General features: G+C 56.0%; 2 protein-coding genes across 4 annotated transcripts; both read left to right on the top strand.

Annotated features, from left to right (window-relative positions):
* The first annotated feature begins 2845 nt into the window (after positions 1–2845).
* Positions 2846–6520, top strand: APOA5 (apolipoprotein A5). 3 transcript variants are annotated; one of them, XM_056107676.1, is made up of 4 exons: positions 2846–2866; positions 3229–3285; positions 3523–3634; positions 4832–6520. In XM_056107676.1, exons 2-4 carry the CDS (start codon positions 3237–3239, stop codon positions 5730–5732), a joined length of 1062 nt encoding a protein of 353 aa, XP_055963651.1. In that variant the 5' UTR covers positions 2846–2866; positions 3229–3236; the 3' UTR covers positions 5733–6520. The 3 variants fall into 3 exon arrangements, with proteins under 3 accessions (XP_055963651.1, XP_055963653.1, XP_055963652.1); XM_056107678.1 differs by having other exon boundaries at positions 4835–6520; XM_056107677.1 differs by having other exon boundaries at positions 2863–2922.
* A 2154-nt stretch (positions 6521–8674) lies between these two features.
* Positions 8675–19082, top strand: ZPR1 (ZPR1 zinc finger). The gene is made up of 14 exons (XM_056107588.1): positions 8675–8871; positions 8986–9147; positions 9986–10076; positions 10416–10486; positions 11394–11480; positions 11623–11745; positions 12087–12134; positions 12579–12645; positions 13001–13071; positions 14687–14776; positions 15163–15273; positions 16236–16322; positions 17186–17251; positions 18527–19082. The coding sequence occupies exons 1-14, from the start codon at positions 8701–8703 to the stop codon at positions 18659–18661; spliced, it is 1380 nt and encodes a 459-aa protein (XP_055963563.1). The 5' UTR covers positions 8675–8700; the 3' UTR covers positions 18662–19082.
* The last annotated feature ends 1931 nt before the right edge of the window (positions 19083–21013 follow it).

A 21013-nucleotide genomic window follows, 5' to 3' on the forward strand; every position in this document is an offset into this window, starting at 1 on the left:
TTGTATGACTGAAATGCAAACATGCAAGTTTGTAAGTCTGTAACTGTATCTCATGGTGATTCACTAATTTAAAAAAATATTTTTAAGTAAACAAAATCAGACATTCAAAAAAAATTACATTTCCCATCCTCCTTTCCAGCTAATGCTACCCATGTGACAATGCTGTGGTCAATGGGATGTCAGTAGAAGTGGTGAGTGCAATTTCTGAAAGATGTCTTAAGGAGGGAACACACCCTTTTCCTCCCTGTGCTGGATGAAATGAGAGATGCTGAAATTTGGACAGAAGCTGTGACATACAGGCCAGAGAGATAGTGCAATGGTTAAGGTGCTTGCCTTACACACATCCAACCTGGGTTCAATCCCCAGTTGAACCAATCCTAGATGGTCCCTCAAGCCCCACCAAGGATTGATTCCTGAATGCAGAGTCAGGAATTATAAACCCTGAGCACAACTGGGTGCAACCCCAAAATAAATTAAAAACCTATGACATGAGGCTGTGAATGTGACCAAGAAGAGAGACAAGAGACAAATCTCTCTCCTCCAGGGGCTGGAGTGATAGTACAGGGGACAGGGCGTTTGCCTTGCACACAGCCAACCCAGGTTTGATCCCCGGCATCCCATAGGGTCCACCAAGTACTGCTAGGAGTGCTTCCTGAGTACAGAGCCAGGAGTAACCCCTGAGCATTGCTGAGTGTGACCCAAAAAGCAAAAAAAAAAAAACCACCTCTCTCCTCCAGATCAACTGAGGAGGCTGGGGAGGCAGCTTAGTGGGAGAACTTGTGCCGGGCATGTGCGATGCCTTGCACTCAACCTCAGCTCTCTCTCTCTCTCTCTCTCTCTCTCTCTCTCTCTCTCTCTCTCTCTCTCTCTCCCTAACACACACACACTACACCAAAGAGCATGAACCATGGGCTGGGGGTGACTCAAAGGGCTGGAGCACAGCTTTGCATTTGGGAGTCCGGATTCTGGCACCTTCAGTAGTGCCTCCAAACACAGAACTCTGAACAGCCTCTGGACACCTATCAGTGACCCCAAAACACCCCCCTCCCCCAAAAAGTTTTATTTTCCCCTTCTGGTTCTGGGCTAGAGTGATAGCACAGTGAGTAGGGCGTTTACCTTGCATGCGGCCAACCCAGGTTCGATTCCTCCGCCCCTCTCAGAGAGTCCGGCAAGCTACTGATTATATCCTGCCTGCACGGTAGAGCCTGACAAGCTCCCCATGGCGTATTTGATGTGCCCAAAACAGTAATAACAAGTCTCACAATGGAGACATTACTGGTGCCCGCTCGAGCAAGTCGATGAACAATGGGAGGACAGTGCTACAGTGGACAGTGCTTCTGGTTCTAGCACCTAAGGTGCCGCAGGCAAGGTGTAGACAGGGATAAGTCCGAGAACCACACCAGTCTTGAAAATGGCATCAAGAAACCCCGATCACAGGGGATACGAGTCCCTTAAAGGGGTGGACCCCGATTCTGGAGGAACCCGCGCTTTGCCAATAAGAAGCAGAAGAAAAAAGGACCTGAAGAAGCTGCGAGCCAACTATGAGACTCTCAAGGCCCCAGTGAAGCCCAGGCAGGCCCCTGGCTCCATGTCCTGAAGGCAAGCAGCTGCCAGTTCAGCTGTCTTGCCTACATGGGTCATGCCAAGCCTGGGGAAAGGGCTTCTCCCAGACTGCCAGGAATTGTGAGCTCTGCCGGCCGAAACCCGAAGTTTAGACCCCCTGGCAGCGGCAGCTCCAGCCCGAGCACAAGCTCCCAGAGTGCTGGGCCCCCACTAAGGCTGTATCAGAAGCTTAGGTCAGCCAGCTAGGTCCAGCAGCCCGGGCTGCTCCCTGCGGAGGCTCTGCCCGTGCGGTTTGTATCAATACACCTGTAAGTGGGAGCTGTCCAAAACAAAACGCAACAATCAGGAGCTAGAAATGTGTGCATTGAAGTCGGGGCCCTGGATGTTGTACAAGGACTGGAGCGTGGGGCCGGAGTGATCGTACAGAGCGGAGGGTGCGTCTCTTGCATACCGCCAACCCAGATTTGATCCCTGACACCCGATCTGGTCTGTGAGCCCCGCCGGGAGTAATCCCTGAGCACTGCAGGGTGTGTCCACAAAACAAAAAGCAAAAAGGGTTGGAGCATGAGCTTTGCATGAGCTGGAGTGTGACTGGAATTACCTGGGCCCCAGGTGTACCCCCCATCACCAAAAGGGAGATGGAGTGGGCACGTGATGAGAGAAGGTCTGGGTCTCTGCGCTGGGCCTCGTCCTCCTCCTTCTCCTCCTCCTCCTCCTCCTCCTCCTCCTCCTCCTCCTCACCTGGGGTGGGGAGAATAGCATTTCCCCCGGAAGGAACTCCTGGTCCAGTTGCCTTCTTCAGCCCCTCCTCACCTGCTCTGGCTTCCCTGCTTGTTCTGGGACTATTTCATCAAGGAGGAGGGCCTTTAACCCTCTACGGGCAGCCCTGTTCAGGTCAGTCTTGGCACAGTTGGAAGCTGGCAGGGACTGTCCCTCTGGCTGGGGCACCGTGGCCCTGCGGTTGAGTAAGAGCAGAACCCTCAGCCCCTCGCAAACAGGCTGGTGGGCCATCAGCAGGCCAGAGGAGGGGGAGATCCTGCTTTGGACAAACGGGGTGGGCAGTTCAGCCGCACTCTGGATGTAACCCCCAGCAAGCCCCTGTCTCCCCGGAGCAGACCCTCCGGATGGACCGATGCACCATTAACCCTCTCGGTGCCAGGAAAGGGCAGGAGGTGAGAACTGGGAGGCAGCCGAGGCCATCCTTTGACCCTCCACGTGGTATTTACCCAGGGCAAGCTCTGCCAGAGGTACAGGCCCTGGGGTATAAAGCAGAAAGTCAGTCTCTGTGCCCAGAACGGAGCAGGTGAGCAGCTGGGCGTGTGCGGGGGGCACCAGGCTGTAGATCCCGGGGAGGGAGTGGTGAGGATTACAGCAGTGGGAATGGGACCCCAAGACAGGCTCTTGGAGCACCTGAGCTATCCCTGGGGAGACCTCAGTTTTTCCAGCCACGAAATGGGTGTGGGTGGGAAAAGAAGCGCTTGGGGTGGAGGGGTTAGAGAGGGCCTAGAACACTGCTTCTGGGGCCCCGAGGGGCCAAGTCACACTCCACATGGCGTGATGGAGGAGGAAAGGGAGACCCCACCCCTGACTGAGGGTCCCAGGTCAGGCCCCAGATCCAAGTCCCGTGGCTTCCACCCTCTAACCAGCCTCCTTTCGCCTCCTCAGGGCTCATCATGGCGAACGTGGCGGCCGCTCTGACCTGTGCACTGGCCCTCCTCACAGGTGGGTCTCCCGCCTGCCATCCATGTGGGAGTGTCCCTTGGGGGCTGTGCAGTCTGTGCGTGCATGAGAGCAGGTGCCCATGTGAGCGTGTAAGCACCTATGTGTATGTTTGCATGTGCACGTGTGCAAGTATACGTGTGGATGCATCTGCAGACACACATGCATGCCTGTGGGCATCTGTGTGTGTGCCCGAGCCCGTGTGAACCCAGCCCCTCACCATTCCATCCCTGTCCACAGTGTTTTCAGCTGCCCAGGCACGAAAAGGGTTCTGGGACTACTTCAGCCAGAGCAGTGGGAACAAAGGCAGAGCGGAGCAGACTCAACAGCAGAAACTGGCCCTGGAGTCCCCGTGAGTGGCCAGGGCTAACGGTGTGGGTGGAGGGAGGGCACAGCCGGACCCCAGGATGCTGCCCTGCCTCTTACTTCTCCCTCCTCTGCTTGCCGCTGCCCCCAAAACCCTAACCCTGGTGGTTCTGGGCTCCCCTGAACCCTCCACCTGGACCCTGGATATGTCTCAGCAGTGAAGAATATGTTGCATGCCCAGGACTTGGGTTCGATTCCCAGCACTACAACAATAAATTTACAACATCTACAACAAGAAGGGGTTGGAGCGATAGCACAGCAGTAGGGCGTTTGCCTTGCGCACAGCCAGCCGGGAGAGCTGGGTTCGATTCCTCCGCCCCTCTCGGAGAGCCTGGCAAGCTACCGAGAATATCTCGCCCGCACAGCAAAGCCTGGCAAGCTCCCCGTGACATATTCGGTATGCCAAACACAGTAACAACAAGTCTCAAAATGGAGACATTACTGGGCCCACTCGAGCAAATCGATGAACAACAGGACAGTGCAGTGCTACAACAAAAAGACCTTTTGGGGGGCTGGAGCGATAGCATAGTGGGTAGGGCATTTGCATTGTACGCGGCTGACCCGGGTTCGATTCTCAGCATCCCATATGGTCCTCCGAGCACTGCCAGGAGTCATTCCTGAGTGCAGAGCCAGGAGTAACCCCTAAGCATCGCCGGGTGTGACCCAAAAAGACAAAAAGAAAAACAAAAAAAACAAAAAGACTTTTTGGAACCAGAGAGATAGAACAGGGCTGAAGGCGTTTGCCTTGCACACCCAGACTCCAGTATGATCCCCAGCACCCCCTCAAGAACCACCAGGGCTCACTCCTGACCACAGAGCCAGAAATAGCCCCTGAGCACCCATGGGTGTGTGACCCCAACACCCCCGCCTGCTCCCCACAGTCCTTCATCCCTAGGAGCACGGACCACCACCTCTCTATAGCCACTTGCTCCCACTGAGGCATGGGACTTAGGAGCCCCACCGTGGCCCCCAGGTTGAAAGGACCGTGTGAGGCGGTGAGGGGCATCTGAGCAAGTGTGTGGCGCGCCTGTGGGGAGGTGGGGGACGAGAGCCCTGCTCTGGAGCCACCATCTCCCGTTGCTTCCGCAGAGGACCCGGGTCACGTGTTTGGGGAGGGGGCGGGAGGAAGATGGGGGGCCTTTGCAGTCTGACAGTCAGCCCGGACCTTCCTCCTCTCCCCCAGCAGCCTGAAGGACAGCCTGGAGCAAGACCTCAGCACTATGGCTATGGATACGTTGCTGGAAAAGCTGGGTCCTCTGGGAGGGCAGGGCAGGGAGTCTCCGGGGCTCCCCCACGACCCCGCAGCCGTCAGGCAGCGGCTGCAGGAGGAGCTGCAGGAGGTGAGGACGCGCCTGGAGCCCTACATGGCCGAGGTGCACGAGCGCGTGGGCTGGCAGCTGGAGGGCCTGCGGCGGCAGCTGCTGCCTTACACCGTGGAGCTGATGGAGCAGGTGGCCCTGCGCGTCCAGGAGCTGCAGGAACAGCTGCGCCTGCTGGGAGACGACGCCCAGGCCCGGCTGCGGGAGCTGCCCGGCCGCGTGGTCGCGCACACGGGCCGCGTGCAGGAGCTCGTGCACCCGTACGCCGAGCGCCTGGTGAGCGGCATCGGGCGCCACGTGCAGGAGCTGCAGCGCAGCGTGGCCCCGCACGCCGCCCACGCCAGCCCCGCGCGCCTCGGCCGCTGCGTGCAGGCGCTGTCCCGCAAGCTCACGCGCGAGGCCCAGGCGCTGCACGCGCGCATCCGGCGCAACCTGGAGCAGCTGCGCCTCGAGCTGGGCGCCGTCGCGGGCGCCGCCGACCGCGACCCGCAGGAGCTGTCCGACGAGGTGCGCCGGCAGCTGCAGGCTTTCCGCAGCGACACCTTCCTGCAGGTCGCCGCCTTCACCCGCGCCCTGGACCGGGAGACCGCGCAGGTGCAGCAGCAGCTGGCGCCGCCCCCGCCGGGCCACCAGGCCTTCGCCCCCGACTTCCCCGCGGGAGACGGCGACAAGGCGCGGCGGGAACTGCAGGCGCGCCTGGACGACCTGTGGGAGGACATCAGCTACGGCCTGGAGGACCGGCTCCTCCCACCGGGGGAGCCCTGAGGGGTCCCTAGCCCAGGCTCACTTCCCAGCTCCTTGGGTGGGAGGGGGTGGTGTGTGGGTGGCACCCAGGGCCCCTAGCTCAGTCCTTGACAGTGGCTTGCTGGGCAGAGGGTGGAGGGGCCCTGCGCAGGAGAGACGAGGCCACCCAGGGACTGTTGTCCCCGGGCAGCGCCGGCCTCTTGCCCCTGTCCACATCCAGACGCATCACACGCTGCAGGCCTCTGCAAACCCGCCTTCCCGTGCTCACTTGGGAGCGCTCAGGAGGAGCCCCGCCCCGCTTCTGGGGCGCTGTGCGGTGCCGGGAGTGAGAGGGGGACAGGCACCCTCCTTTTGAGCCCTGTGTGTACCAGTCCCGTTGCCATGGTGCCGGTAACTGGGGGTGGGCCTCTGCATGGCATGGGGTTTGCCGCAGCCCAGTCTCTTGTGGCCACCTGGTGGCCGCTGCAAGCAGTCAGCTGACCCTCCAAGACCGGGTCTGGTCTTCCCATCCCTGCCTGGTTGGAGGAGGAAAAGGGAGAAAGAGGGAAAATAATGCGAGGAAAGCGTGTGATGATGATGATAATGATGTGATGTGATGTGATGTGATGTGATGTGATGTGTGTGTTTCTCCTTGCTGGGGGCTGGGCTGTGAGAATCTCCCTGGCTGGAATTGCCAGCTCTAGACTGAAGGTGCTTCCCTAGTGCCCTTGGGGGACCCTGCTGTGTCTCTCCAGCTCTGCCCTCCCCCCCCCTCGTGTTCTGGGGGCAAAGCTAGACTTGGAAGCAAAGGAAATAGATGCTTACAACGATGCCGACTTGCCTCGTGTGACTCTCATTTGGACCATGTCTGAAAGCAGGGACATCCCCGCCACCCCCCAGAGGACTCTGTCCCCACTGGAGCCCTTGACTGCTTTTCCCCCAGCTCCAGTCCAGGCGGTCAGAGGGCTCTGGCTCTAGATGGGCTCTGTGTTAAGGGACAGTCTTCTTTCTCCCTTGGACATGGGGCAGACAGACCTTTCTCTGCAGCACACTGGTCACTGGTCTGCTCAGGGCTGCATGCAGAGGAAAGGCTACCACCAGGGCGAGTGAGGGCTGCCCCCAGGGCGAGTGGGGACTGCCCCCAGGGTGCTGTACTCCTTTCTGGGTGACCTGAGTCCACTGTTCCCTCTGCTTCACACACTGGACGGCCCCTTTTTATGATTGATCCCCTTTTTTTGGTTTTGTTTTGGGGTCACACCTGGTGATGCTCAGGGTTTACTCCTGGCTCTATACTCAGGGATCACCGTATAATGTGCCAGGGATCAAACCCAGATTCGATGGATGCAGGGCAAGTACTATTGGTCTGGCCCTCCATTTTTTTAACACATATTTTTAGCTTTGCATCACAAAAGGTATTGCTGGCCCTGGGCTCAGGGGGGCTTAGGGGACCATATATTGTGGACTGCAATTGGGACCTTACCTCTTATATTCTCTACAGCCCCCTTGTCTTCTTGACACAAGTTTCCAATGTGCTGTGTGTGTTTGTGTGTGTGTGGGGGGGGCGGGTGGGATGGGAGGAGGGCCACACCTGGCAGTGATCAAGAGCTACTCTGAGTTGGAGTTTGAACATAGATCTGCCACCCACAAAGCATGTACTCCAGCCCATTGATCTCTCTCTAAACCAAGATTCCCAGAGTCTTAATCTCCTGACCCCTGAATATGCGTCTATTATAGGCGCTTTCTTTTTTTTTAAAGCAATTAAGATTTTATTTATTTACATTTTTTATTAGTGAAACACCATGAGGTACAGTTATAGACTTACAAATTTTTGTGCTGGGGTTTCAGTTATACAATGATCCAGTACCCATCCCTCCACCAGTGCCCATTCTCCATCATTTACATTTAAAAAAATTTTTCGTTAGTGAAACACCATGAGGTACAGTTGTAGATTTACAAATTTTTGTGCTTGTGTTTCAATTGTACAATGATCAAACACTCATCCCTCCACCAGTGCCCATTATCCACCACCACGGGTCCCAGTATACCTCCCACCCCCCATTCCCCCGACCCACCCTGCCTCTGTGGCAGAGCATTCCCTTTTGTTCTCTCTCTCCTATGTAGGCACTTTCACTCCTCTTAGATGTTCTGGGAACTCTGACATTGCAGTAAGGTACAGGGAGTGTGTGTGTGTGTTGGAGTGGGGGGAAGGAGGGGAAGGAAAAGGAAAATACACCTCGTTCACTTAGAAATGCCCTATCCTGCCACAGCACCTGCCTGCTCTCTCTGCAAGTGGCCGCAGGTGAATCTGGATTCATAGCCTCCAGGTTGGTCCCCTCCCCTGATGCCCTGAAGTTTGCAACAGGATTGGGGGGTCAGTGCTCAGAGAAGAGAGGTGCTGGAAAAGAAAATCCACCCAGCCCCCTCAAGAGGTGTTTTTGTTGGGACTGGGAAGAGTGAGTCAGCTGAGGAGCTGAGGCTGAATAGGCAAGGAATGGGGGGCGGGGGGGCGAAGGGGAAATAAAAAAATGAAAAATGAGGCTGGAATTCGGGCTGATGTTTATGAAGACACGGTGAGGATGAGAACTGACAGGAAGGAGGTGCTGAGAGAGTGGAAACTGGAGTGGGTAGCAGAGTCAGGCCCTGGGGTGGGTTGAAAGAAAGTCCGAGTCAATGCGCCCCTGGGCTGAGACGCTGGGCACAGGCTCTTGCAGCCCTACTCCGGCACCAGGGGTTGGAAGTCTGTGCCAAGGTGAAGCGAAAACTGCCGGGGGTCTCCAAAGACGTCCTGTGGCGGAAGTGACGCCAGCATTGAGGTGGCCGCAAAGCCTGGGAAGGGGAGCACTGAGCACGGGATGCCCAGGCTGGCACCTAAGCCCGGATCAGCCCGGGCGCCCGCAGCCTCTTTGGGAAGGGGCGGGGCCGGGCGCTGGCGGAAGTGACGCAAGGGGCGGGTCAACCGCGGGCCAGAAGCCGGAAGCCGGAAGTCGGGCCGGCGCTGCGCGTGGCTGCCATGGCGGCCGGGGAAGCAGTGGCGTCGGGGCTCCCGGGGGTCGCCGCCGCCCCCTCGCCCGCCGGGGCCCCGGCGCCCCACGAGAAGAGCCTGTTCCGGCCGATCAGCGCCGAGGATGAGGAGCAGCAGCCCACCGAGATCGAGTCGCTGTGCATGAACTGCTACCGCAACGTGAGCCGGGGGCGCGGCCGGGGGCGCGTGGGGAGACCCCGGGGCTCAGCTGCGCGGGGAGCGGGACCCTCACTGTCGTCCCCCCCCCCCCGCCTTCCCCTGGCTCTTGCGCAGGGCACGACGCGTCTCCTGCTCACCAAGGTGCCATTCTTCCGAGAGATCATCGTCAGCTCCTTTTCCTGCGAGCACTGTGGCTGGAGCAACACGGAGATCCAGTCGGCGGGCCGGATCCAGGACCAGGGGGTGTGCTACACGCTGGCCGTCAGGAGCCGGGAGGTGAGGGCGGGCCCCGACAGGTGTCCAGGCTCGCTGGAGGAAGCCGGGGCACTGGAGCCCGAGCGTGGGCGCTGGCAGCTGGGGCCAGAATGAAAACTCTGTGTCCTGGGCTGGAGCAATACTACAGCGGGTAGGGCGTTTGCCTTGCACGCGCCCGACTGGGGTTCGATTCCCAGCATCCCATATAGCCCCCCCCCCCCCCCAATACACACACACACCAGGACTGCCAGGAGCAATTCCTGAGTGCAGAGCCAGGTGTGACCCCCAAAAAAGCAAAAAAAAGAAAAAAAAGAAAAGAAAATAGAAAACTCCTGGGTCCAAGCTTCAGTGTCCAAGCTTCAGTTTCCTCTTTGCGAGATGGTTGGGGCGGGGGTCATCTGCTTTGCAGAGACAATACGGGCAGGGAGGGGAGGGTGGGGAGGATGTACTTTGCGAATTGTGTCGGGGGTACCCGATGAACCTAGATATTAAGGGGCTGGAGAGACGGTGCTGTTAGACGGTGCCGTTGGTGAGGCTCTTGCCTTGCATGCGTCTCACCCAGTTTGATGCTAGATACTTCTTGCGGTGTCCAGCACCAACCACCAGGAGTGATCCGTGAGTGTAGAGCCAGGAGTTAAGTCCATATCAAAAGATGTGACCCGCTTACCGAAAGAAAGGACAAAAAGAAAAATGCTGGCTCACACCGTCTCTGCTCATTGCCAGAGCAGAGTGGTACTGGGCTCTTGGAGGTGGAAAGGGGAGGAAGAAACCGTGGGGCTGAAGTCTGATGGAGCGGACCTGCCTGCGGAGGGCCCCCGCGGTCAGCCTCTCTGGGCCGAACGCTTCTCTTTGTGCCCAGGACCTGAACAGAGAAGTAGTGAAGACGGATTCGGCCACCGCGAGGATCCCCGAACTGGATTTTGAAATTCCTGCCTTCAGCCAGAAGGGAGGTAGGGTCTGGGTCATCGGGCTGCCGGGACAGCTGACTTTCTGGCGGAATCTCTGGCGGCGTGTGTGTGTGGGTTTGGCCCTGTGATCATCGTGCGCTTTATGGATGTCGCGTGAGAGGGAAGCCTAGCTCAGATCCGAGGGAGTGCTGGACGGGCTGTGATGTACAGGCTCCAGCGCGTCCGCGTCACTGTTATTAGAGACGGAGGGAAGCTGGCTCCAGGCCGCCTCCTTCAGCAAATGAGGACAGGAGGGTGCAGAGAGTTCACGTGAACTGTCCGGGCTCAGATACTCCCTGGAGAGTAGCGTCCAGTCTTCCCTGACTTCTGTTTCTCCATCAGCTCTGACCACTGTGGAGGGATTAATCAGCCGCGCCATCTCTGGCCTGGAGCAGGACCAGCCGCTCCGGAGGGTGAGCTGGGGGTTTCTGGAGCGTCGCCGCCCAGGAAATAATGGCTTGTGGGGAGTGTCTGGCAAGAGGGTTTAAGCTTCCTGTTGTAGCCCATCTGTGTCTGCAGAGAACTCTGGGAAGGAAGGATATGGCTCTCGCTCTAGCTGTTACTCTCCTAAGGCCTCATGGCACATGGGCATTGTGGTATTGCCTCTGAATTCTAATTTTTTTTTTTTTTTTGCTTTTGGGGTCATACCTGGCGATGTGGGCTGGAGCGATAGCACAACGGGTAGGCTGTTTGCCTTACACGCAGCCAACCTGGCCGACCTGAGTTCGATTCCTCCACCCCTCTCGGAGAGCCTGGCAAGCTACTGAGAGTATCTCGCCTGCACGGCAAAGCCTGGCAAGCTCCCCGTGACGTATTCGATATGCCAAACACAGTAACAAGTCTCACAATGGAGACATTACTGGGCCCGCTCGAGCAAATCGATGAATAACGGGAGGACAGTGACAGTGATAGTGACCTGGCGATGCACAAGGGTTACTCCTGGCTCATGCACTCAGGAATTACTCCTGGTGGTGCTCAGGGGACCATATAGGATGCTGGGAATCGAACCTGGATTGGCCGCATGCAAGGCAAACACCCTACCCACTGTGCTATTGCTCCAGTCCCTCTTTCTGCTTTTTTTGGGGGGAGGGAGGTGGTGAGGGGCATACCTGCAACTGCTGAGGACCTGTGCAGTGCTGGGAGGTGAACCCAGGACTCCCGTATCCAGGGGTTGCTTTTCCAGTCCACTGCGCTAGTTTCCTGGCTCAGCTGCGTTTTCTGGTGCAAACTTAGCCTCTGTTCTTACTGGCTCCGAGAGGGACTTACCGTCTTAGGGGTGAGGCGCACAAGCACCGAAGCTTTTAACTTTCTTCATGGCAGGCAAAGGATGTGGCCGTGGCCAAAAGCATCGATGAGTTCATTGGCAAACTGAAAGAGCTCAAGCAGTTGGCCTCGCCTTTCACTCTGGTGAGACTCGCGGGGCCGTGGCGAGCCTGGGGAGAGGGGAGGCCGTCCAGACCGGGATCTTTGCGTCGGTGCCGCATGCGCCGGTCGGTGAGGGATTGTTGTGGAGGCTCTCTTGTCCTAACACCTCCCCCCCCCCTTTTAGGTCATCGACGATCCCTCGGGGAACAGCTTTGTGGAAAACCCACACGCTCCCCGCAAAGACGATGCCCTGGGGATCACACACTATAACCGGACTCCGCAGCAGGAGGAGATGCTTGGGCTCCGGGTACGCAGAACATTCTGGACTTGGCTTGCATCCGGATCACCAGGGACCGTATTTGGGGGTTGCCGCCTGTGTTCCTGGTCTCAGCATATTTATTCATCATCCATCGGGCTCGCGGCGGGGACGTCGGGCTACGTGTCACATGAAAGGGTAGCAGTGGCTGCAGGGCTGTGTCCCGCTCTGCCCTGCCCTTGCCCAGGGCTTGCGTTCTGGCTCTCTTGTCCCTGGTGGGCATGTGTGAGCTAGCCCGAGCATTTCCTCCCGTGGCAGGGAGGGCTGTTTGGGGGAGGGGGGTGCTGCTGTGATATTGAGACACCTGGTGATTTGCCTCTCCGTGACTTCAGGCAGATACGTCAGGAGGGGAGCCGGAAGAGGAAGACCTCCGAAATGAAGTAAGTGCTGCGCCCGTTGGTGTAGAGCAAGGAGCAGGCCCCAGGGGCCGAGTCCTGTGTGGTTCCCTGTCTGTCTTCCTCACCACCCACCCACCCGGGCGACTTCCAGTCTGTCCACTGACGGTCTTTATTTTTTAATTTAATTCGATATGCCAGACACAGTAACAACAAAGTCTCCAATGGAGACGTTACTGGGCCCGCTCGAGCTCGAGCAAATTTAATTTAATTTATTTATTTTTGCTTGTTGGGTCACACCCAGTGATGCTCAGGGGTTATTCCTGGTGGGGCTTAGGGGACCATATGGGATGCTGGGGATTGAACCCGGGTCAGCCGCGTGCAGGGCAAATGCCCTACCCGAGGTCCTATCGCTCTGGCCCCACTGACGGTCTTTCGCCCAAGCACGTGCCCAGGTGGGCTGACCCGTGTCCCGGTGTTCTGTTCCAGGTGCTGCAGTTCAACACAAACTGCCCAGAGTGCAACGCTTCGGCTCAGACCAACATGAAGCTAGTCCGTATCTTTTGTGGGGCCGTGAATAACTCTGTACACACAGTTGTGCTCAGGCCGGGGGGCAGCATCCCGGAGGAAGGCACCTGGCCCTGGCTAGGGTGGAGACGGATGGCGGCTGCCTCTGAGGAGACTGCCCCTCGGCTCTGGGTTCCAAGACATAATCAGGCTGCAAGTTCAAGGCCACCGAAGCCACGAGTGTTTGTGTCCCCAACGCTGCGCCCTTGCCCCCTTGGAGGACTGAATGACTGAGCTGCCTTTGTGCCTCAGTTCCGTGCAGCCCTGGTGCCTGGAGCTTGCGGCTTTCTTCCCCAGAGGGTGGTCTGGCTGCCCCGGAAGCAGATTTCCTTAGCCGCATCTAGAAATCCCACACTTTAAGGAGGTCATCATCATGGCTACCAACTGCGAGGTCTGCGGCCATCGTACCAATGAGGCAAGTGGCGCTGTCCAGGGGGAGGGACGCTGGCCGACTCCTGCCCGCCCTGAGTCTGCTCAAGAATGGGGTGGCAGCGGGCACCTGCCATCGGTTTTTCTTCTGGGCCTAGAGGGATGAGGAACCCAAGAGGAAGATGGGAATCAGCCTAACGGAGGAATCTGACACACCCCGTGTTTCACTCGTGTTCCAGGCTGATGGTGGGGAAAGCAGGGCAGATTATGTTACTTTCTTTCGTTTTGGGGCGGCGCTTGGCAGTGCTCATGTCTTCTCCTGGCTCTCCATTCAGGGATCACTCCTGGCGGAGCTCATACAAGCTCATCCTTCCTGGTGGGGCACAGTTTGGGGTGTCTGGTTTGGCCATTTGCCAAGTAAGCGCCCTTCCTTGCTCTCTCTCCAACCCAGGAGGCAAGAAAAATTGTTTATTTTTCTTGATTTGAGGGCCACACCTGGTGGTGCTCAGTAGTTACTCTTGCCAACTAGTTGGGGGGCTCTATGGGATGCCGGGGATTGAACCCGGGCCGGCTGCGTGCAAGGCAAATGCCTTCCCTGCTGCACTCCTTCTCCAGCTCCTTGACCTGCCCTTCTGAGGGGTGGAAGTTGGAGGCATTTTTGACTCAGACCTTTCCAGAGGTGTTTGAAAATAGAACACGCTGCTTGGAGAATTGTAGATCGCCATTACCTGAGTATTTTTAGCCAGAAACTGGTACTATACATATATATTATATACTTGTGTGTGTGTGTGTGTGTGTGTGTGTGTGTGTGTACATATGCATATATACACTCACACACATATACAGAGAGAGAGAGATAAGAGACAGAGAGAGATAGGTTTTGAGCAACACTTGGCAGAGCTTAGAGCTTCTTCCTGGCTCTGCACTCAGGGATCATTCCTGGTGGGCTTGGGGGACCCTATGGAATGCTGGAGATTGAACCCAGGCAGTTCTCCTTTTATTTATTTATTTTTTTAAAGAAATTTTTGTTTTGTTTCTTTGGGGGAAACTCCTGGCAGGGCTTGAGGTTACCATTTCCCTGTTCGGTGCGTAGGAGACATGCAGTGCTGGGGGTCCTGCAGGCAAAAGCCTTTTGAACAGTCTCCTTGGTCCTATGCTGTTTAGTCAGTTTTTATTTTTTGGTGGGGGGGGATCTCTTTGGATCACATCTGACGATCAGGGGGGTTCCTCCTGGCTTTGCACTCAGGAATCACTCGGGGAACCATATGGGATGCCGGGGATTGAACCCAGGTCGGCTGTCTACAAGACAACCCCCTACCCACTTGACTGTCACCAGCCTCTGCTTAATCAATTCTTGATATAAATATTACAAAGGAGCCCATGGGATGATAGGGCTGGGCCAAGTTCTCCAAAGCCCCTTTCAACCCCAGGAATTGAGTTTTTTCAGGAAGTAGGTTTCGAGCCTGTTGGCGGTGTGGGCTGCATTTTGGTAAATGCACTGGTGTAAATGCACTGCTGCTGCCCTCTCTCGGGGATCTGGGTTTGGGTCCCTGTGTCGCTGGTGCTTTGAAGGCTCTGTCCTGGGAGGTGGCTGAACAGATGGAAGGTCTGTGTCCACCCTGGGCATCTCCGCCATGGACTGACCATGGTCACCTGTACAGGTGAAGTCGGGAGGCGCGGTGGAGCCTTTGGGCACGAAGATCACCCTGCACATCACAGACCCCTCGGATATGACCCGAGACCTCCTCAAGGTAACCTCTCGGGAGGTGGCTGACTTCTCATTAGAACGTCCATTCTGGTGCCTGGGGAGCGGGGAAGGTCCCCCCCCCTTTCCCACCTGGGATGACCCCTGGTAGACGGTACAGAGGCGAAGATGCCCTTAAACTTCATATGGTCTTTGTTGTAACCGCCCCCCTCACTCCCTAATCTTCAGAAGATGACAGCTCTCTGTGTCCCTGTGTTCAGAAGGGCACTCCCCGGGCCGCTGCTGACTGGGACCCTGGCAGTCAGGAGCCCTGACTTGGTGGGCCTGTGCCAGCTGGTGCTCCCCGTGTTCCCCTGGTCCCCATGGGGAGGAGTCTGGCGGAGGGAACAGGTGGGACCTGTACTCAGCCGACCTTGCCCTCTCACCTCGCAGTCTGAGACGTGTAGTGTGGAGATCCCAGAGCTGGAGTTTGAACTGGGCATGGCTGTCCTGGGGGGCAAGTTCACCACCCTGGAGGGGCTGCTGAAGGACATCCGGGAGCTGGTAAGACTCAGCACAGGGACGGGACTGGGACTGGCTTGGTGCCTGGGGTTGGGGGAGGGGCGGGGGATGTCTTTGCCTTAAAGCTGAGTCTCAAAGAGTGTTTGGGGCTGGGGTGGTAAGTTTATGGGCTCACGGAAGTGAAAATTCCCAGTCCCAACTCGGATGAACAGTGTGGCGGCGGTAGTGGGGGTGGGGAGCAGAGGGGGGTGGGGAGAGGCGTGTTTATTTGTTTCACCGTGAAATTGGCAAGTGGGGTCCCTTCCAGACTCTCAAGCTCCCTCCTTACATACACATGTATGTCCGTGCGTGTCTCTTCTCCGTGAATCTTTTCTCTGAATTGATTCTCGGTTGATTGGTGTTTGGTTCTTGTTAGTTGGACCTAACCTGGTATTTCTTCAGATGGGCTTCAAGCTAGAGCTCACTGGAGGACTTTGCGATGGTTTCCAGGTGATTGGGCAGTGTCTCTCCCCTGCCTACACACACACACACACACACACACACACAGGGTTATTGTCTCTCCCTTGCCTACACACACACACACACACACACACAGGGTTATTGTCTCTCCCTTGCCTACACACACACACACAGGGTTATTGTCTCTCCCTTGCCTACACACACACACACACACACACACACACAGTTCCAGTTGATTGGGCAGTGTCTCCCCTACACACACACACACACACACACACACATACACACACACTCACACACTCTTCTAGTTGATCCGGCAGTGTCTTTCCTGTACATTCACGCATGCACACACATCTCTACACATACACACTCTTCCAGTTGATTGGGCAGTGTCTCTCCTACACACACATATACACACACATACACCTGTACACACACATACCTTCACACACACACACACACACACACACACACACAGAGAAGGTTATGGCCAGGCTTCACAAAAGTGGAGAAGGTCCTAGCTATTTGGACGCCATTTATTGCAGGTGACCAAGAATCCTTTCACGCTGGGTGACAGCTCCAATCCAGACCAGGCGGAGAAGCTGCAGGAGTTTAGCCAGAAATTGGACCAGGTGAGCGGATTGGCTCGTCAGAGCGCGCTGTCTGGGGCTTCAGGGAAATGGGGCAGCAGACCCAGTTCCTAGCACCTGTGAGATACCTGACCATTGATGTGGGGGATCTGTGCTCAGATCCATGCCATCTGTCTTTCTTTTTTGTTATTTTCCTGGCCACCCTGAGCGATGCTCATGGGTTACTCCCGGCTCTGCACTCAGGAATTACTCCTGGTGGGCTCAGGGGACCAGATGGGATGCCGAGGACTGAACCCAGGTTGGGAGCGAGCAGGGAGGCGGTATGGAGCGTGTGGATGTCTGTGCATTTGACCTCTCTCCTGACTCCGAACCCCCTGGCTGATGTGTACCGTGGTGGCGTCCGAGAAACCCTCTGTTCAAAGGGCAGTTGTTAACTTCTGATGGGAGTGGAAGTTGAGATCCGAATCTCAGGCCGCTTTCTGAAGGTCTTGGCTGAGGATCCTCTCCACTTTGTGTGGCTCCTCTTTTCACCCTTCTTAAACTCTGAGGGCTGGAGCGATAGCACAGCGGTAGGGCGTTTGCCTTGCACGCAGCCAACATGGCCGACCTGAGTTCGATTCCTCCGCCCCTCTCGGAGAGCCCGGCAAGCTACCGAGAGTATCTCGCCCGCACGGCAGAGCCTGGCAAGCTCCCCGTGACGTATTCGATATGCCAGACACAGTAACAACGAAGTCTCCAATGGAGACGTTACTGGGCCCACTCGAGCAACTCGATGAACAATGGGAGGACAGTGTTTGTTTTGTAAACTCTGAGGGGATCCTGCAATGTATCTTGGGTTCACCTCTGTGGCCACCGGCCCTTCTCTGGAACTGTTCTGTGAACCTGTTGTGTTCTGCCCCCTTTAGATCCTGGAGGGGAACATGAAGGCTCACTTGATCATGAACGACCCAGCAGGAAACAGCTACCTGCAGGTGAGGAGACCTTCCATGATCTTTCAGGCTGGAGATAAACTTGCAGCCTGCCTCGACCATGTGTCGTTTACCCGGGAACGAATAGATCCAGGCTTTTGGCCGGCAAACCTCTTGATTGAATTGGTACACGAGGGAAGAGTGGGGAAGTCGGGAGGGACTCTAAGTGTGTTGTCAGGGGAAAAGGACACTCCCTCAGCGTTTTCTTCCAGGTCAGCCCCTCAGCACTTTCTTCCTGTGGCCCCATTCTTCCCCCTAGTTGTAGCAGTGGCTTCTTCTGTAGGGGTTAAGGGGCTCAGTGGTCGTGCTGATGGTGACCCCACTGTCGCCAGACCCAGGGCCTCCCAGCTGCAGACTTCGTAGTCTGCAAATGTGGCCACACAATGAGAAATTGTGCTTGTCCAGGGGTACAGATAGGAAAGCCGAGAGGCTTTAAGCACATAAAGAACTACTCTTGTGTTTGACCATAGCTTTCCCGTTTACCGTGAGGGTCACAGAAAACTGGAGGCTTCCTGCCACAGGCCCCATCGCTGTGTTCTTCATTAGAAGACACAGGTAGAAACTACGCTGACCCGGGCTGGAGTAATAGCACAGTGGTAGGGTATTTGCCTTGCATGAGGCCAACCTGGGTTTGATTCCCAGCATCCCGTATGGTCCCCTGAGCACCACCAGGAGTAATTCCTGAGTGCAGAGCCAGGAGTAACCCCTGTGAATTGCTGGGTGTGACCCAAAAAGCCAAAATGAATAAATAAATAAAAATAAATAAAGTGAAATTGAGGCATCCAGGGGGCTGGAGTGATAGTACAGCAGGTAGGGCACGCAGCCAACCTGGGTTCTATTCCCAGCATTCCATATGGTCCCCCAAGCACCACCAGGAGTAATTCCTGAGTGCAAAGTCAGGAGTAATCCCTGTGCATTGCAGGGTGTGACCCAAAAAGCAAAAAAAAAGAAAGAAAGAAACTAGGCTGACTGTTCCCCATTCTGCCTGACGCCACACTGGTCCATTTCTGCCCCTAGGACCCCATGACTACCCATGATTTGAGTGCCCACCTCCCCCCCCCCCCACACACACACCACACAGACAGACAGACAGACAGACAGACACACACACACACACACACACACACACACACACACACACGTTTGACCCCACTGGGGTTTGGAGTTCCTGAGAACTCCAGAGGATTCCCCGTGGAATCCATCACTGAGGTCATGGGGATGGGCGGTGTGGGGAAAGCAGGGTGAATCAGGCACTGACCCTCTGCTGTTGGCTGGCAGAACGTGTACGCCCCCGAAGCAGATCCCGAGATGAAGGTGGAGCGCTACCAGCGCACATTCGACCAGAACGAGGAGCTGGGGCTCAACGACATGAAGACGGAGGGCTACGAGGCGGACCAGGCTGCGCAGCGGTAGCGACTTCTGAACTGGACCAGCATCCAGGGCTCGGAGGGCAGGGGGACCAGCAGGGATCGGAGAGACAGGCCGCGCATCCTCCACCAGGCCTTGTCGACGGTGGAACATCCAGTCTGAGTCGAGCCCTCGGAGTGTCCTGGAACTTTTCTTAGAGGTTTTGCATCGGCCTGGGAGGAAACAAGAAGTGAACCACGGGGAAAGTCATCCTTGCTCCGTCCCTACCAAGCCCCTCCCTTCCCCGCCCACCACATGCTGTCCTCTTGGTGACCACTCTGAAGTTGGAGCGGAGCAGCGCCGATCCCCTTCGGAGATTGGGACCTGGTTGGGGGGTGTATTAAACCCCAACTGTCCATGGCACTGGACTCCAGAACTGAGGGTGGCCGGGATCTCATTAAAACCACAACAGCAGCGGCACGCACCTGTGAATCCACTGTGTTCTTGTTCCACACTTGGCCCCTGGATGGAAGTCAGCCTGGAGGAAAGTCAGTCAGCCTGGAGGAAAAAGTCTTCCCCCTCGAGTTGACATTTGTCCCTCTGGTAGATATCTGAGTGCTTGCCTTATGCCAGGCATGCCACAGTGGTGAACGAGATGAAATTGCATGTGACGAGTCTCGTGTATAACTGGAAAGGGGCTTTGTCTGGTGTCACCTCGAGGTGACAGCCATGACAGTTGAAATGGTGTGGTTGATGGTGACCGGTGTAATACAGGATGATAAAGCAGGGATATTCAGGACTCGAACCCAGGTCAGTCATGTGCCAGCTCCAGGGAAAGTCTTGCAAAGAGATCATTGGACATGCAGGCAGAGCAGAGGAGTAAGGGAGTAAGCGGTGGGGACAGCTGGGGAATGTGTGTTCCAAGTACACAAGGGGCAGTAGACACTCAGTTCTGAGATTAGAGGGGGTCTTGGAGATCGGCTCTTCCTCTGCCCATTGTGCCCTGGGGGAGCAGGCTTGTCCAGAGAGGGAGAGGCCACGGGAAGGAGGGGGCAGTGCGTGAAGAGATAGCAGGGAGGGCACTTGCCTGGCCTCTGCCTGACCAGCTTCGATCCCCCAGCACCCCGTATGATTCCCCCAAGCACTGCCAGCAAAGTAATTCCTGAGTGCAGAGGCAGGAGTGACCTCTGAGCATTGCCTAGTGTGACTCAAAAAACTTAAAAAGAGGGAGAGGCTTGCCAACATTGGCAGTTAAGGATCCAGGGAGCATCTCATGCCCAGGCTCCGGACTCTCTCGCTGGTGCTCTGGGTAGCACCAAAGCCAGTGAGGACTCCCCTGGTCCTGGCCGCAGGCTGTTCAGTGAAGCCCTGCTGGTATTTGAGACTCGATGACAGCCCTTCCAGCCTCATTTCAGATAACTTAGTGGTCCCCGCTTTTCACCCTGCTACTTTGTTAAACTCTTCTCCCAGGTCACCATGCTCAGTGTCCTTGTTCTCTGTCGCTTTGAACAATGAATTGGCCCCCTGGACCTTTTGAGACTCCCATGATACTATACCGCTGCCTCTCTATTTAGAATCTGCAACTATACCGCGGCCTCTCTTCTTTATTTAGAATCTGCAGTCTCCAGCTTCCTTAATTATATTTGTTCCCAAAGGTTCTCTTCCCTATTTTGGGGCCTTGCTACTTCGAGGGGGGACATTAGCAGCTGTGAGCCTGTGGGTGGTCTTTTATGTACCAGTGATTATGTTTCTTTGCACACCTGAAGAATTTCAGTTCCATTGCCCACTGCAGGGAGTTAATGCCTCTGCTAACCCGTGCTTCTTGACTTTAGGAAGTGTTTGCAAACTTGCTTGGGGAAATGGCAGTGTCATCAACCGTAGGAGAGCCGGTGCTTACAGTGACTGCTTCCTAACCACATAATACTCTGCATCTTTCCAGGCAATGATCTCCAAGCTGGTGTATTTTCGGTTAAGCTTATTTAAGATACGTGTTATTTATTTTTCAGAGGTCTGTGTACACCCCTCCCCTCCCAGGATGGGACAAATTGACCACACTTGGCAGTGCTTGGGGAACCATATGCACTGCTGGGGATTTAACCAAGGTCAGAGGGATGCAAGTACCTTAACCCCTGTACTACCTCTTGCACCCTCCACATTTTTCATAGTGATCACGTTGTTTGGGATCCCTGCTTTCCGCCCTGGAAAGGTACTTGGAAAATTAAAGAGATCTCACCCGTTGCCCCCTACATTCTTATTCTAATAAACATGTACCAGATACATACTTTATCCTAACAAGCATATGTGCCAGATGCCGTTCAAAGCACTTCTTTTTAATAGGTATTGCTTATAAATCTCACAACTTCTGAGTTAGGTGTCATCACTGTGCCCACTTTGTTCACTGACCCAAGGGACAGCTCC

Source organism: Sorex fumeus, unplaced genomic scaffold (assembly GCF_029834395.1).
Source record: "Sorex fumeus unplaced genomic scaffold, SorFum_2.1 ptg000169l, whole genome shotgun sequence".
NCBI lineage: Eukaryota > Metazoa > Chordata > Mammalia > Eulipotyphla > Soricidae > Sorex > Sorex fumeus.

Bases quoted from the DNA above. Each gene is read 5' to 3' on its own strand.
- ZPR1 (XM_056107588.1), top strand. From the start codon at position 8,701: ATGGCGGCCGGGGAAGCAGTGGCGTCGGGGCTCCCGGGGGTCGCCGCC. The intron at 10,077-10,415 runs GTAGGGTCTGGG...TTTCTCCATCAG, and splicing joins TGCCTTCAGCCAGAAGGGAG to CTCTGACCACTGTGGAGGGA. The intron at 15,274-16,235 runs GTAAGACTCAGC...CATTTATTGCAG, and splicing joins TGAAGGACATCCGGGAGCTG to GTGACCAAGAATCCTTTCAC.
- APOA5 (XM_056107676.1), top strand. From the start codon at position 3,237: ATGGCGAACGTGGCGGCCGCTCTGACCTGTGCACTGGCCCTCCTCACA. The intron at 3,286-3,522 runs GTGGGTCTCCCG...CCCTGTCCACAG, and splicing joins TGCACTGGCCCTCCTCACAG to TGTTTTCAGCTGCCCAGGCA. The intron at 3,635-4,831 runs GTGAGTGGCCAG...CCTCTCCCCCAG, and splicing joins AAACTGGCCCTGGAGTCCCC to CAGCCTGAAGGACAGCCTGG.